General features: G+C 38.3%; 1 protein-coding gene across 2 annotated transcripts in view; it reads right to left on the reverse strand.

The window, feature by feature from the left end:
* The window catches only part of LOC143276713 (uncharacterized), a 36,223-nt gene extending 31,122 nt beyond the window's left edge, over positions 1-5,101 (reverse strand). For both annotated transcript variants that reach the window (XM_076581360.1, XM_076581359.1), the window contains exon 1: positions 4,957-5,101. In XM_076581360.1, coding sequence (XP_076437475.1) covers positions 4,957-5,030 — 74 coding nt within the window. In that variant the 5' untranslated portion in view covers positions 5,031-5,101. The remainder of the gene's footprint in view (positions 1-4,956) is intronic.
* Between the last annotated feature and the right edge of the window lie 9,853 nt (positions 5,102-14,954).

Here is a 14,954-nt window from a genome sequence, read left to right on the forward strand (position 1 = left end):
ATCATGTGTGTGCATACTTGTGTGTGCATGTGTGTATAATTTTTATGTACATTTGTGTGTGTGTGTGTGTGTGTGTGTGAGTGAGTGTGCATATGTGTGCTTGTGTGTGCATATGTGCGCACACATGTGTATGTGCATGTGTGTGCATGCGCACGTGTATCTATGTGCATGCTTGCGTGTATGTGTTTAAGTATGCATGTGTGCGTGTGCGTGTGTGTGTGTGTGTGTGTGTGTGTGTGGAAGCACTTCCTTGCCTTCCTGTCCTACAGTCTGACACTTGGCTGTTCTTTTTTTCCACCACCGTCTCTTGTAAGCTGATATCTTTTTCCTCCACTCCTTCATAGTCCACTGGTTTCAGTGCACAATAATTACTTCTGTGTCGGTTGGCTACTGACTACTGTCATTGTTGCTGCTGTTTCTTGAACTGTTCTTTTGTTTGGTTTAGTTGACTGTGAATAATGCCACGGCTGATTTGTTACAGTGACTGCTATTGTGCTGACAAACAGAATGTGGGCACACACACACACACACACACACACACACACAAACACACGCACACACACAGAGAAATGTATGTGTACACACAAGCACACACAGATTATGGTACATACACATACATTCATATAAGAACATTCACACACATTCATACACACACCAAAAATACACCCATATACTATATATATATATATATATATATATATGTGTGTGTGTGTGTGTGTGTGTGTGTGTGTGTGCATTCATATAAAAGATACCTAGTATAGATCTGCATATCTGCAGGTATTTGTCATAACCTCTCCCTCTGTTTCTTTCTCTGAGTCCCTCAGACACACACACACACACATACACACACACACACGCACACACACATACTCTAAAAACAGGAGCACACACCCTAAAAAAACAAACAAACAAAAAACAGGAACACACACAAACATTGAAAACAAGAATTAGCAATCAAAAAAAAAATCTCTGAAAATACTCCCCCTCACCCCCTGCTCCCCATCATCCCCCCTCCCACACACATCAAAAGAAAGAAAAGATAAAAAAAAGATTTAAAATGCACAGAAAAAAAAAGTCCTAATGATCAGGCAAAAAGCTGATAAAGCCTAAAAGCCATGACACATGGTATGATATGATACAAATTCAACAGTAAATCGTTGCTACTGCCAACAGAGAAGTGCAGGATGGTAATTAGCTTTTTGATGCATACTTCTGCGTCTGTGTAGGTGTGTGTGGCACTGTGGGGGGGTGGATGGGTGGGGTGAATCCTTTCTAATGATTTCAAAACGCAAAAGAAACTTTTTAAAGGAAACATTGGATGTAGGTCTAGTTTAAAACCCGTATGTTCTGGAGTTGACTAGGAAATGTTTTTGCAAATATCTGACAAAATCAAAATGAGCACTGTAAAAACACATCAACTGTAGAACAAGATTAAGACTTCAGAACTTATCTGATTCATTGGATATGTTTCAGTGCACTATAATTTAATCTTGTCCTTTGCAATTTTTGTTCTCTCTCTCAAGTGTCTGCTGACATCTGAGTTCTGAAGTCTGTTAACATATAATCTGGATTGGAAAAATAAAACTGGCAAGCCAGAAGCTCCAGATGCATGGGCACTTCTTCTTTGGAAGGGGGTTCATTTACAAAACAATCTTTTTTCTGTGTTTTAACCCCATGTCTGCTACGGATTAGTATGCTCATCAGTGAAGGTCTGTCACCTCACTAAGAGTAAGACAGAGCTGGCAGGTTAGGATGTCAGTCACCAAGTGCTCTGTATCTGGACTTCTTCCCCTTGGTACTGCATCATGCATTACTTTTGTTCAGCAAAATCAATGACAGCATTGAAAAGCACATGTTCTATTCAGTTGTGACTGTCTTTTAACCTCATGCCGCACTATCTCATTTCACCAAGGTTTGGCACTCAAGGGATTAAGAATAAGATGCTATACCAAGCTTCTTCATTTCAGGAATTCAAGACTTATTTGGCTTCAAGTAGAAGAATTTGGTATGTGCAAAGGGTATTAAAAGGACATTTAATCATCAGCCACACCGCATCTGAACATCACAAAAAAACAACAACAACAAAAAAAAAAAAACAACAAAAAAAACAAACAATGGTGACTCATCCATGCACTCAGCCCCCCACCCCCAATCCCTACACACCTCCCCCCTGCACAAAGTCTACCCTCACACACACACACACACACACACACACTGTACACTCATCCCTCTTTATCAAACTCTCAGAGAGAAAGGCAATAATGAAATAATAATAATCAAAATAGCAGTACGGAAAACTATACACCATCATCATAATAATAATAATGGTATTTATATAGCGCTGAATCTTGTGCACAGACAAATCAAAGCGCTTTCGCACCAGTCATTCACACGCATGCATAACTCTAAAACTGTCAAAACTAAAGACAAGGAAGGGCAGGCAAGGGAGACTATTTTGGGAAGAGGTGGGTTTTAAGGCCAGACTTGAAAGAGCTGAGTATGGAGACTTGACGAAGCGAAAGAGGAAGTTCATTCCAATCGTAAGGTCCAGAGACAGAGAAAGAACGCTGGCCAACAGTCGAGCGTTTGAATCTGGGTATGTGTAAACAGAGTGGATCTGAAGCCGATCGTAGTAAGCAAGATGGAGTGTAGAGGTGAAGGCAGCCACAGAGATAGGAAGGGGCAGTTTTGTGAATACATCTATAACATAGAGTGCTGATCTTGTACTTTATTCAGTGTGAGACAGGGAGCCAGTGGAGATGTTGCAAAAGAGGAGTGATGTGCTCAGATCTTTTCTTTCTGAGGACAAGTTGAGCAGGAGAGTTTTGTATGCGCTGAAGGGACTGAATGAATGAAGCAGGCAAACCAGACAATAGAGAGTTACAGTAGTCTAGGCGAGAGAGAATGAGAGAAACAACAAGTCTAGATGTTGCATCAGAGGACAGATATTTCCGGACGGCACTGATGCGCTGCAGTTGACAGTAGCAGAACTGACATATCTGACTGATAAATTTTTGCATGGACAGTGTATTGTCAAGGACAACACCGAGGCTCCTGACTGACATGGAAAGAGGGATGGATGTACTGCCAAGTTTGATTGTGTCAGTTGTGATGGAAGACAGTTTTTGTTTAGTTCCTATGATCATTGCTTCAGTTTTGTCCACATGTGTTAAGTCATCGTCAACATACTGATCTTGAATAGTCTAATCAATTAACCAATTGATGCATCTTTTTTCCTTTTTTGAGGGGTGGGTGGGGGAAGTGGGGGTTCACATCTTTGGTGGGTATATATATATATATATATATATATAAAAGTGAAAATACATCCATCATGCTTATGTGCATGGACAAGAGTGCCAGTTTTAAGACAAGTGCTGTACAACACAGTTACCAACCAGTATAGATTTGACTTCATTTCAAACCAGATATCTCCATGCATAATAAACATAAGTGAAATGACATGCAATACTGACAATAACAAATGACTGATATGGATACTTATATAGCGCCTATCCTCGGTCGAAGACCAAGTTCTAAGCGCTTTACAAACATGGAATCATTTGCACAACAGGCTGCCTATCTGGGTAGAGCTGACTGACGGCTGCCACTGGGCGCTCATCATTCATTTCGTGTGTCATTCAATCATATTTCAGGCAAGCACACATGCACAGACAGACAAGTAACATTTTACATGTATGGCCATTTTGTTTATTTACCCTGCCATGTAGACAGCCATACTCCATTTTCAGGGGTGTGCATGCTGGGTATGCTCTTGCTTCCATAACCCACCGAACATGATGCAACATATCTGTTATCAATACGTTACAGACATTTGGTTGCACATTAAAAGGACTCATGTTTTAAACACATTACTGCAAAAGTCGTAAATTACAAACTGCAACTATCGGACATTTGTCTATTGTCTCATCGAAAAGACTAGCACCCAGATCTCCACACAAGTTGCAGTGGAGAGAAGATTAAAAAAAAATCCTTGTCCTCGCCTGAACAGAACCGTAGCCACTCACTTTCTAACCAGGTGTTCTTCCTCAAGACCAATACTTCACATGGAAGGGGCAACAGTGTATTCCACAGCTGATAGTAAAGTAGAACATCCCCCCCCATCCCCCCCCCCCTTTTCTAGCCAGCTTCCTATGTAGAAGATTAAGAGAAGATATGATCGAAACCTATAAGATATCAAATAACATAAATGGTGTAAATGCAAGACATATATTTAGAATGTCGGATAATGATAGTACAAGAAACTCAGTAAAGAAAATTTGTTCAGAACACTGCAACACCAACCTTAGAAAAAAAAAATCACTAGCTATTGGAATAAAATCATTAGCTAACCGAATAGCACAAATATGGAATGCACTACCAAATGAAGTTAAACTTGCACAAAATACTACCACAATAAAAAATTTCCTTGACACTGGTCAATACCAATTAAAAAGATTTTTTTTTTTGGTTGTGACGAATGAAAGCAAAGTTCTTGCAGCAGCATACTTGTGTATCCCACCCAACAACAACAAACAAAAGAAGAAAATAAATGGAATTAAAAATTTTTTTTAAAGAAGTGAAGATGAAGATTCGAAGGGGACATAAAACAAGGCCGAGAGGTCTAGGCAGATGACCTGCCAGTCCCAACACTACTACTACTACTACGACAGAATCATCAGTAAAATGATGTTGGCAGTATAAAGGAAGAATAAGACTACTTTCCCAGCAGCATAATCGGTATGGCGACACAGAGTCTAGGATTCATTTTAAAGGAGGTCATCAGATGGTGTCATTAATTCAAAATGCTCCAGCCATTCATGTCAGTAGCGATTGCGTTAGGTGGTGGGTGGGTTTCGTCTGCAATCAATGCTCTGATAATACAAACGTATGCATTACCAGCTGAGGAAAACTCAAAGCCTGCATGTCCCACACACTATTTCGTGTCTTAAACTTTACCTGAACACAGCAAGAAGATTTTTACGAATCACTTCCACTTGTCTATAAGCTAACGAATTGTTTGTGTTTTCCATGACGCCACACAGATCTCTGCGACGTGCTGCGATATCTTTTTTCCAGTTGTTTGTCGTTCTATTTCAAGAGCAGAAGATGTATGTCAACATTAGAATGTCATGTGATCATAACTTCCTTTCCAAACTGGCCTTCACCTTGACCCCACATAAAATATACCACTAATAAAAAATAGTATATGAAATAGTTTTTATTTTCATGCATCAATTCAAAATAGATATCAAATAATTAAGCATTAAATGAGATTTCAATTAGAGCTGCTATGTTATTACACAGAACGGCATACATCTATTTGTATTTGAGATTAAAATGAGGGGAAAGCCTCTCTCTGGGCAAATGTTTTCAGCTGTGCACGCATGCGCGTAGTTGTCCCAAGACAGAGCTTGCGGAGACGGTGACGTTTTTGCGATTCTTTGTGTCGAATATTTTTTATTAGCAAGAAGAACCAGGCGATGGGGTGGATATGAATTATTGACTTTTCTTCAGACAGATATAAGCACCCATTTTGTAAGTTCCCATTCTTATTTCTTGGTCGTTTAAAGAAGTAGGGCACATTTCGGACGGGTCGGGCACTCGACCGAACTTGCAACTGAACATAAATATCTCCTCGTTTTTCCTTTTTTTAAACCTGTTTTTTTCCCCTCATCTGATTCATGTAGTTCTCTATTTTCATCGTATTGATAGGATATATGCATGCTTTACTGTAGTTGTTGATGCTGAATATAGCAAGTTTGTTGAGCTCATAACACTGGGTCCTGCTGGGAAACTGTCGGAAATTGGTGAACAGGGATGTTGGCCACCGCAGAACCTCAAGTAGCCGAGTCTGCACCTCTTTTTTTTTTTCTTTTTTCTTTTTTTTTTCTTTTTTTTTTAACCTTAACCCTCGCCCCCTTTTACCTCCTCCACCAACCTGCTCCCTCCTATCTCCCTTTATTTAATGTCGATTTTTATAAAGAGACATACTTTCCCCAATGTGCAGTGTTTTCACATTCATTGACATGGTATATAATTTTATTGAGTTTATTATACTGTTGTTACTTACATACTGTGGTTACACGACACTTTTACACTTGGGGGGAGTTTGTTTTGGTTGAAAACAGAAATTAAAAGCATAACTGGATAAACCTTTATTCTCATAATGACAAAATTTTGAAATAAAACAGGGTCTACAAGACATAGAAACAATGAATGGGTTGGTGCACACTGTGGTTGTAATACTGTTATTAAACAGCAGTTATTTATTGATTTCATTTATTTCTTGATAACCCTTGCTGAGTTGTAAAGCAATCTTCAGTTGTTTGTAAATACTGCAAATAGATTCAGAACAATGACAAAGTCTGCTTTTATGGTATTAGTGCCAAAATCATCCCAGAGGCAGGCAGTAAGCTGTGGATATGATTGTGTTTGTGTGTACACATATACTATTACTGTAGTGAACTTGTAGACAACGGGAAGTGTGTTTAGAAGAGCAGTGTTTTATTGACTCAGAGGGACAAATGATCAGTGTTCAAACCGATCAGTTGTGAGTGTGTGTGTGTGTGTGTGTATGCAAACTCATATCAGTGGACAGCTTTGAAGTTCAGCATTGGCATTTTCTCAGCCATCACAAATGTTAGAAAAACTAAACTGGGCAAAATGTGCAGCTATCACCTTCAGGAAGACAATGCACATGACTCATGAGTGATAGACTTGAAGAGTTTCAATCAGTGTTTGACTTTAATTAGTGCTAATTGATATTCATGAAATTTAAGAATTAACGTTTTTCAGAACCTGACAAAATTCATGCTTATTGCTTTCATACAACTCACCTGTTTGACGGATCAGAAAAAAAGACCAGTATCATTATTAAAGTTTTTTTGTATAAATTTTTTTTTTCATTATAGCTCATAAATTGTGATAAAGGGAATTAATTCTTGCTTGTAAACACCAGTTCATTAAAGACTAAATAAGCCTTGAAGATTTTTAGTATCTCATTAAAAACATTTCATGTATGGGTTTTAAGTCAGAATGGGAAGGTAAGTTAAAGGGACGTAATACTTTAGTTGTAACATATTCAACTAACTTACAAGGCTGAATTAGTAAATACATGTAGAACATCGAGCGTCTCCTCCCCCCTACTCCTTCGACTAATTCAAACCGGAAGAGCATAGCAAGTGGAGTTTTGAGAAAAACTTGGTCATTGGCTGCATAACTTTTTTTTTTTTTTTTTTTTAATGTTGTGAAGGAGTGGGAATTCATTGTTAGGTATGCTGACACAGGCACACTTCACATAATGCATAATTCATTAATTGTATAAATTATATGCAGTTTTCAAATTCCTTTTGTTATATGGACCATGATCAGAGATACTTTGAAACTGAATGCTTTTGACCAACAGTATAAAATCCCCAGCATAATTTCAGACTGAAATAGATGGTGAAAAACCCAGAGTGGCTGTTGCTAAAAATAAGATATTGGACTCCTGACTGCTGAACCTTGGTGAAATGAGATGGTTGTAGCGTGGGTTTGAAAGGCAGTTACTACTTTCTGTGTTGCTGATTTTTTATGATCAAAAGTAATCACTGTAATGCAGCCCCAAGAGGGAAAAGTCTAAACCCACTGTACTGTATACATAGTAGTGACTGATGCCATGACCTGAAAGCTCTGTCTTTTAGTTCATCTCAGTGAGGTGACAGACAGTCTTTTGGTAACGAGCATTCTCCTCAGCAGCAGTTAAGGGGTTAAAGTACTTAAAGTATTTTTGCTTTAAAAAAAACCCACTTAGTCACGTGCATTGTGTTCATAGTGAATACAGTAAAGACAATACAATGACTGAATGAGAGAGAGAGAGCGGTTGAACCTAAAGCTGCTTGATTGCTATCAATTTTGTAATACCAATAGAGTAGCAGTACAGTGCAAAAGAATTGCTAAGAATGAACATGGTCATACTATTGTTTTTAAACAAAAATTAAGAAGCATAGTTGTCAATCACCAAGCCACTACCATGTTTTAGTTGCTTGCTGTAACAGCTTGTCTGCTTATAGGAACAAGACAGTTCACTGATTTTGTCACAGATGTGTGGAATATCATTATCAAAAATACATTATCCGCTTCTTCTGGATAGTTGGTGTTGAAATTTCTCCTTTGCTATCATTACAACATTGTGTCAAGCATCTTTCATCTTATTTTTGACTGGTGTCTGGATATATAATTGTAAAGTGAATCGGTGTAATCTTTTGGTTTGTGTGTGTGTGTGTGTGCGAGTGAGCATGCGTGCATGTGTGAGTATAACTTAGGCATTATTATTCATGACAGCTCTTCAGTGTTACAGAAATCAAAGATGGTAGGATGGAAAGAAAAAATGATACCTTCCCAGCTATTCCCTTTATCATGATGTGAATACCATGTTGAGGGGTCAGAGGTCAAGGTCATATCATGACATATGTCAAAATAGAAAAGCTTGAATCATTAGAGATCACATTATATAATATTAACTTTGTGTGCTTAGTGACTACTGACTAGCCATGGTGACAGTACTCATTTGACCTAAAGTCAAGGTCGTTATTTAAGTATTTGAGAAGATAAAATAAAAAGCTCAATAGAGCTCATGTCTGATAGCCAGTTTTCATCAAACATGGTATAATCAGTGTCCTTAGTGTCAGTATGATCCCTATTGATACTCAGGGTGAGAGATCAAAAGTCAAGGTCACATGGTGAATGAAATTTTGAAAATAATACTATAGGAAAACCTTGTCTACACTGTACAGGTACAAAAGAAAAGGTACGAGGTCTTTCTTGCTATCTTCATCATATATGGTACAATATTATACAGTCTTCAGTGATTGGACATAGTCATAGAAAAATCTGTTGAGGATCAAGGTCATAGGTCAGACATTGGTCACAATATGACATCAAAAAATGTAGGAATGTGGTAGAGCAATTTTCATCAAATTTTGTATGTGATTGATAATAGCCAAAATAGAAGTATGAGAGAGAGACTGTGATTAAAGGTCAACATCACAGGTGTGATTAGAAATATGTGGTTGTGATTTATGGTTTACATTGTTTTCTTCTTCTTTCTTTTTTTTTTTTTAATAACAAAAAAAGAAAAGAAAACACCCCAATCCCCCCAGCCCTCCACCCCTTAGGTTGGTCCTTTTCAAAAAAATTTATTTGTTCATTATATATTTTGATTGAACAAGTTCACACACAAACACGCGCGCGCGCACACACACACACACACACACACACACACACACACAAATCCAATAACAAAAAATAAATACAGTAAATACTTAGGTTGGTCCTTTTTTTACATTTATATGTTAATTATATATTTTGATTGAATGAGTTCTGAGTAGTTACTGATACAGTGATAGAGCGAATGTCCCATATCATTCCTGGAATGGCCTGTGTTTTTTGGGTCTTGAGTCTGTGTGTGTGTTTGTGTCTGTCTGTCCAAGTGTGTCTATCTGTGTTGGATATTTTAGCTGTTGTAAATTTGTATGGTCTTTCTACTGAGAAGGTGGCAGAATGGTTAGGATGCTCATAAAATGTATCAAAAAACAAAATTTTAAAAAAGTGAGTGTCAGGGTCTGAAGGCCAGTCTCACCCTTTCTCCCAAGTTTGACTGGAAAAATCGAACTGAGCATCTAGTCATTTTGGATGAGAAACCATGGTGCCAAAAGGGTTGTCCTTGAGCAAAATCCACTCAGGTAGTTGCACAGATGCACTCAAGGCCTGAAACTGAAACTAGAAGCATACTACAATAGTTATGTCTGTCTGCTAGTGTCTGCATGACCACTTGAGAAAGAGAAAGAGAGAGAGAGATTCACTAGGTCATAATGTCTGCTTGACTAAAAACTTGTAAACTTGTAACTTTATAACACACACACACACACACACACACACACACACACACACACACACACACACACATATGGTGAGAGAGAAATTCACATTTTCAGAATGTCACTAACACTATGACTGAGATAGAGGAAGAGACCTACATCAGTATATGGGCATGATGAAAGATAGAGGGGGACACACACACACACACACACACACACACACACACACACACACACACACACACACAGATGGTCAGAGAGAAGTTCACATTGTACAAATGTGTATGGATTCCAGAATGTCTGCAAACAGTGAAACACCCACATCTGCACACACACCACACACTTGCATGATAAATTACACAGAGACACACACACACAAGTGAGCGCATACACACACACAGACACACACACACACACACAGTCTCTCACATGTGCCCACACACACACCAACATTACCATTAACTTTATGGATCAAGTTGAAAATATGAACTACACTGATTACTTGTTCTTCTATAACTCTAATCATGGATTCTACAATGTCATTATCTGCACACACACACACACACACACACACACACACACACACACACATACACACACAGTGTCTCTCAAATTTGCCCACACACACACCAACATTACCATTAACTTTATGGATCAAGTTAAAAATATGAACTACATTGATCACTTGATCTATAATTCTAATCATGGATTCCACAATGTCATTATCTGCACACACATCTACATTCTGCACACACATCTACATCCCCCCCCCCACACACACGTGTACATGATACATCTACATGCACACACACACACACACACACACACACACACACACACACACACACACACACAGATGCAAACACTGAAACAGGATTGAACTTTGTTCTGGGCTGTAACTTGTGTAAGATGAGTGTGCATTTGTGGCATATGTTTAATTTTTTATTAGCCTTGAGCTAAGATGTTAATTTAACACTAACCAAGTTAATCAAGCGTTAATGTTTTTTTTGTGTGTGAATTGAATTTGAAATTGCTGGACTATAATTTTTGTTTGTTGTTTTAATTAACACACACCGCTTCATCGCTCAACACAATTGATTGAAAAAAAAAAATCATCAAATTCTCAATTTCCTCACCCCCTCCTTATGTATTAAAAGATAAGATTTGTTTTCTCTAAGAGAGAGATGTGCAGCAATGCAAAAGTAGACAATTACCCAACACACATGAAACATGACTTGATTGAACAGGAGCGATAAACAGAAGTATTTCATAAATAAAAGCTTTTCACATGATGACATTGAGTTTAAAAGATTGTAATTTATACTGATTATTTACTTATTATAGCAGTTATGAATGATTATATTGACAGACACAAATGTTAACATTGCAATATGTATCAATTATGATATTGTACACTTATCCCATCCACCATGTGCATGCACACATGTTGGGCTTTTGTTGTTGTTGTTGTTTTATTGCTTAAATTGTCATATAATGATATATATATGTTTTCAGTGTAACAGATTATTTTAGAAACTAAAGTAGACCAAAGAACCTATTACAAAGGCACTTCCATATAACTCACATTCAGACTCGTACAACGCTCTCTCTCTCTCTCTCTCACACACACACACACACACACACACACACAGAGGGGAAGAGAAACATCTGCTCATATAATATCTGTTGTGTGGCCAGCAACAGCATAGTTAGAACACCATCTCATTCAAAAGTACTAGAGAGAAACTGCAGATGGTTATGAATGGAAAGCTTCCATTTCTGTGGTGATGTATTTTTTTTCTTCTTTCAGTTCTTATCTGGTTGCAGTTTGCTTTGTTCCTCCAGCAAGCTGTATGCAATGATAATGATGATAATGAAAATGTAAATTTATTCTTTGCATATTTCCTGAATAGGGCTCTTGGCGCTTCACAACAATGGGTGAATGAATCACACAAACACAGAATGTTACTTCACACACACATACTGTGCACACACACAAACACGCACACGCACACATGTACACACACACAATGTACACATACACAATGTACACATACACACACATACGCACAAACACACACGCACATGCACACACTCGTAACAGACTAGGATATTTTTGTGTGTGCTCCAGAATTTGGAACATTTCCTTACACTTTTATGATGACGATGGAGGTGATGAATTGTTGCTATGGGGGTTCATTAAGGTTCGGGGCTACTTAAAAGGCTATAACCTTACAGTATATATCCCAGCATCTTCCAGGCCCAGTGGATACAGACACCTGCAGTGTTGGTCAAGAAATTGAGCCACACTCTGAGAGATCATCTGTGAAATTGTTGACCCTTGGATTAATGTGGCCTCAGCCTTAACCATTTGAGCCCGCAGCACACTGCCATGTTCACCCACATCCTACCAATGCTGGGTCAGAGGATCTTTAACACGTATATATTTCATCTTACGCATGCAAACACACACAAAGGGGTTCAGGCACTAGCAAAATTTCACACATGTTGACCTGGAAGATCAGAAAAATCTCCACCTTAACCCACAAGGTGCTGCAGTTGTGATTGGAAGAATGGAACCCCCAGGACCCTTAGACTGAAAGTCTTGTGCTTTAACCACAGTGGTGCCCATCACTTTCTGGGTTTTGCTGGTTGAAAAGATGGTGAGACTTAAGTTGATAGCATGGGTGAACTTTTTGGAGCAGACTTGGCATGAGGTTCTTTTGTTGTATTTGGCTTGAGTTGAGGGAATGTAATCCTATAAATTATTTTTGGAATCTTGATGATATTATTTCGTTCTCTTTCTTCATCCTTAATTTTCTTTTTCATGTTTTGTTTTCTTCATTTCTTTGATTGTGTCAGGAATCTTTTTCACATTGAATGATTGATGGTGCATTGCTGCATTGGAGTAAAAATACTAGTTATTTTTTTCAAAGATATAAATCTTGATAGAGCTACTTTTAAAAGATGCAGGAATCTTCATTGTTTGTTTAAAAAAAAAAAAATCTTACCAACCATACAGCTGAATATGTTTTCGCTTGATGTTAGAAGTTGAAAAGAAAATCCCATGCCAACCATACCGTTCAATTTGTTTTTGCTTGATGAACATATTAGAAGTTGAAAAATCGCTTGCCAACCATACTGTGTGCTTACTGTGTTATTCAGTGTACTGCATCTTCCCTTCATTCCAACTGCCCACCTCACTACACAAAGAGTTATCAGTAACTGAGTAAGCCTTGATTCATAAACAAAGGGGCATATTTACATACAACGATGTGTGCATGTTTATGACTGAGCATGTGTGTGTGTGTGTGTGTGTGTCTGTGAGTGAGCGCACTCGTCCCTTCACTGACTCATTGATTCATACAAACAGTAAGTGTAGTTTACAAACATACAATGCATTGTGATATATATAATGAATCTGTGCTGGTGATACACACACACAAACATGTGATAAAGACACACATACACATACACACACTCATCACTGTATAGACACACGGAGATGGACAGACACACACACATGCACCCTCCACCCCCCAGGTATTATATCTACAGGTGCAAGTGATAACACGCAAGCATGCATGTACACAGACAAACACACACACACACACACACACACACACACACACACACACACACACACAATTTACTATAATTGGCTAGTGGTAACACACACACACACATTTTATTACCTGCCTGACACATGAACACTATTATTACTCACACACACACACACACACACACACACACACACACACACACAGATGAGAGAAAAACAGATAACAGGCCAATTCATGCAGAACACAGCAATTTGTAAGCAGCACTGAATAAGTGAAGTCATTATCTTATCCTCTCTTTTTTGCACACATACTCACATGCACTCTTTCACTCCCTTCTTCTGCCCCTCCCTCTTTCTCCCACTTCCTTTTTCTAATTTTTATTTTCTCTCCAGTGTGTAATACCTCTAACAAACTTTTAGAATAATGTCAATTGTCGCATCAAAAGGCATCAAAGACTAACTGCTACTTCTTCTGCGTTCATGGGCTGCAACTCCCACGTTCACTCGTATACATGTACACAAGTGGGCTTTTACGTGTATGACCGTTTTTACCCCGCCATGTCGGCAGCCATACTCTGTTTTCGGGGGTATTAAAGACTAACAACTTACATGTTACAGCTTATATGTATCAGGATACCAGTCAGCAGCCTTCATCAGGACTTCTTCCTTATGCCAAGTTATGGGACTGCATTACTTTTGATGTTTTGTTAAAAAAAAAAAAAAAAAAAAAAAAAAGACATACCATCAAAATGTATGCAGGGTATTCAGTGTCAGTTGCACTCCAATTCATAACCATGCTGATCTGATTTCACCAAGGTTTGGGCGTGAAATGGTCAATCAGGCTGATCTCAATTCACCAACGAAGGTTCTGCAGTGATGCATATACTGTGAAAGGGTTAATAAGGCTGATCTCATTTCACCAAGGTTCTGCAATGAAAGGGTTGATCAGACTGATCCCAGTTTGCCAAGGTTCTGCAAAGGTTAATTAGACTGCTTTCATTTCCCCAAGCATCTGCAGGGAAAGGGTTAATCAGACTGATCTAATTTATCCAAGGTTCAGGAGTGACAGGGTTAAGCCTTTACACTCGTTCCACATTGGACTTGTACAGCTTACCCTATCATCTCATACTTATTAATTTATTTATTTTTGAATGATACTTTGATAGCATTCAAATATGAAAGTAGATACTTTAAATGGATGTTTGCAACCACCAGCATGTATGACGGGACATTGCACAGAACTGAAAATCAATACTTTCACTAGATGTGTACTGTCACCACTGGACACTGAACACTGAAATGTTTAATGTCATTAGCTGTAGAGCTCTAGTGACATTGTAGGTACAAATCAGAACAAAAATGGTGCAAAACAGATAAAACTGAACAGAAAGGAAAAACATTGAAGCAGAATAAACTACTAAGGGATAAGCGACAGTCACCAGTAACTAAGTGTGACTTGACATAAACAAAATCTGTTCCTGTGTTTTCAGATCCACAGCTTTTTAAATGCACCACCACCACCACCACCACCAGAA

The sequence above is a fragment of the Babylonia areolata genome, chromosome 32 (genome assembly GCF_041734735.1).
Source record: "Babylonia areolata isolate BAREFJ2019XMU chromosome 32, ASM4173473v1, whole genome shotgun sequence".
NCBI lineage: Eukaryota > Metazoa > Mollusca > Gastropoda > Neogastropoda > Buccinidae > Babylonia > Babylonia areolata.